The 1,139-nt window shown below is 49.8% G+C and overlaps 1 protein-coding gene across 1 annotated transcript; it reads left to right on the forward strand.

Moving 5' to 3' along the window:
- Positions 1-65: 65 nt before the first annotated feature.
- Positions 66-1,078, forward strand: LOC108774073 (uncharacterized; the record flags this gene model as incomplete). Its single annotated transcript, XM_018540116.1, has 1 exon — positions 66-1,078. A coding segment is annotated over exon 1 (1,013 nt), but the record flags the coding sequence as incomplete, so codon positions are not given.
- Positions 1,079-1,139: the final 61 nt, after the last annotated feature.

Raw genomic sequence — 1,139 nt, forward strand, 5'->3', positions numbered from 1 at the left:
ATTTGTTCACTATCTTAGTGCGATTCCGAACATGGCGGTTCGCACTATCGGCCGACATTGTAAAGATGTACCGCCAAGTCATGGTGCATCCGTCGCAAACTAATTATCAGCGCATTCTCTGGCGCGACAAGTACACTTCTAACGTCGTGGCATACGAGCTTCTCACTTTGACGTATGGTACATCGCCAGCGTCGTTCTTGGCCACGCGATGCTTGAAGTGGCTGGCCGAGCATTGTGCAATTGTTTGGCCCCGCGGTGCCGTGTGTGTCGGACGCGACTTTTACGTCGACGACATGCTTACCGGGGCCGACACGATCAACGAAGCATTAGCAATCCGGGACGAAACGATCGAAGCATTGCGTTCCGGCGCCTTCGAGCTCGGCAAATGGGCATCAAGTTGCTCCGAATTGCTGGTCGGAGTAAAAGATCAGTGCGATAACCCGGTTGTTATTCATAATGGCCCAGAATCGTCTGTATTGGGCATTCATTGGATCCACTCACAGGACACCTTTCGGTTCTATTACGAACCCGATGACATTTCCGTCATAACGTCTAAGCGAAGAATATTAGCGGACACCTCCAGAATTTTTGACCCTCTTGGTCTGCTGGGGCCGGTAATTGTTTTGGCCAAGCTAATTCTCCAGGAGCTTTGGCAGCTAGGCGTTCATTGGGATGAATCAGTCCCGCAAGAGTTACACGAGCGTTGGACGGCGCTCAAGTCGCAATTAGCTGGCATCAATCAGCTTAATATTCCCCGCTGTGTTAAAATTTCAAGCGATCCCAAATCGGTGCAGATACATGGGTTTTGCGACGCGAGCCAGAAGGCTTATGGAGCGTGCATTTACCTGCGATCAGAGATTGCTGACCGTACTTACCATACCGAGTTGTTGTGTTCGAAGTCGCGCGTGGCGCCTCTCAAGGCGCTTTCGCTACCACGGCTCGAGCTTTCAGCAGCACTATTATTGGCAAGGTTATGGCATAAAATTCAATCGGCGTTTGACACAGTCGGTATGCAAATCTATCTTTGGTCGGATTCTACCATAGCATTAAATTGGATCACTTCCCCATCTCGAAGATGGTCAGTATTCGTATCTCACAGAATTGGAGAGATTCAAAATTTGACGAATCCGCATAGCTGG

This window comes from Cyphomyrmex costatus, unplaced genomic scaffold (genome assembly GCF_001594065.2).
Source record: "Cyphomyrmex costatus isolate MS0001 unplaced genomic scaffold, Ccosl1.0 C2275929, whole genome shotgun sequence".
Lineage (NCBI taxonomy): Eukaryota > Metazoa > Arthropoda > Insecta > Hymenoptera > Formicidae > Cyphomyrmex > Cyphomyrmex costatus.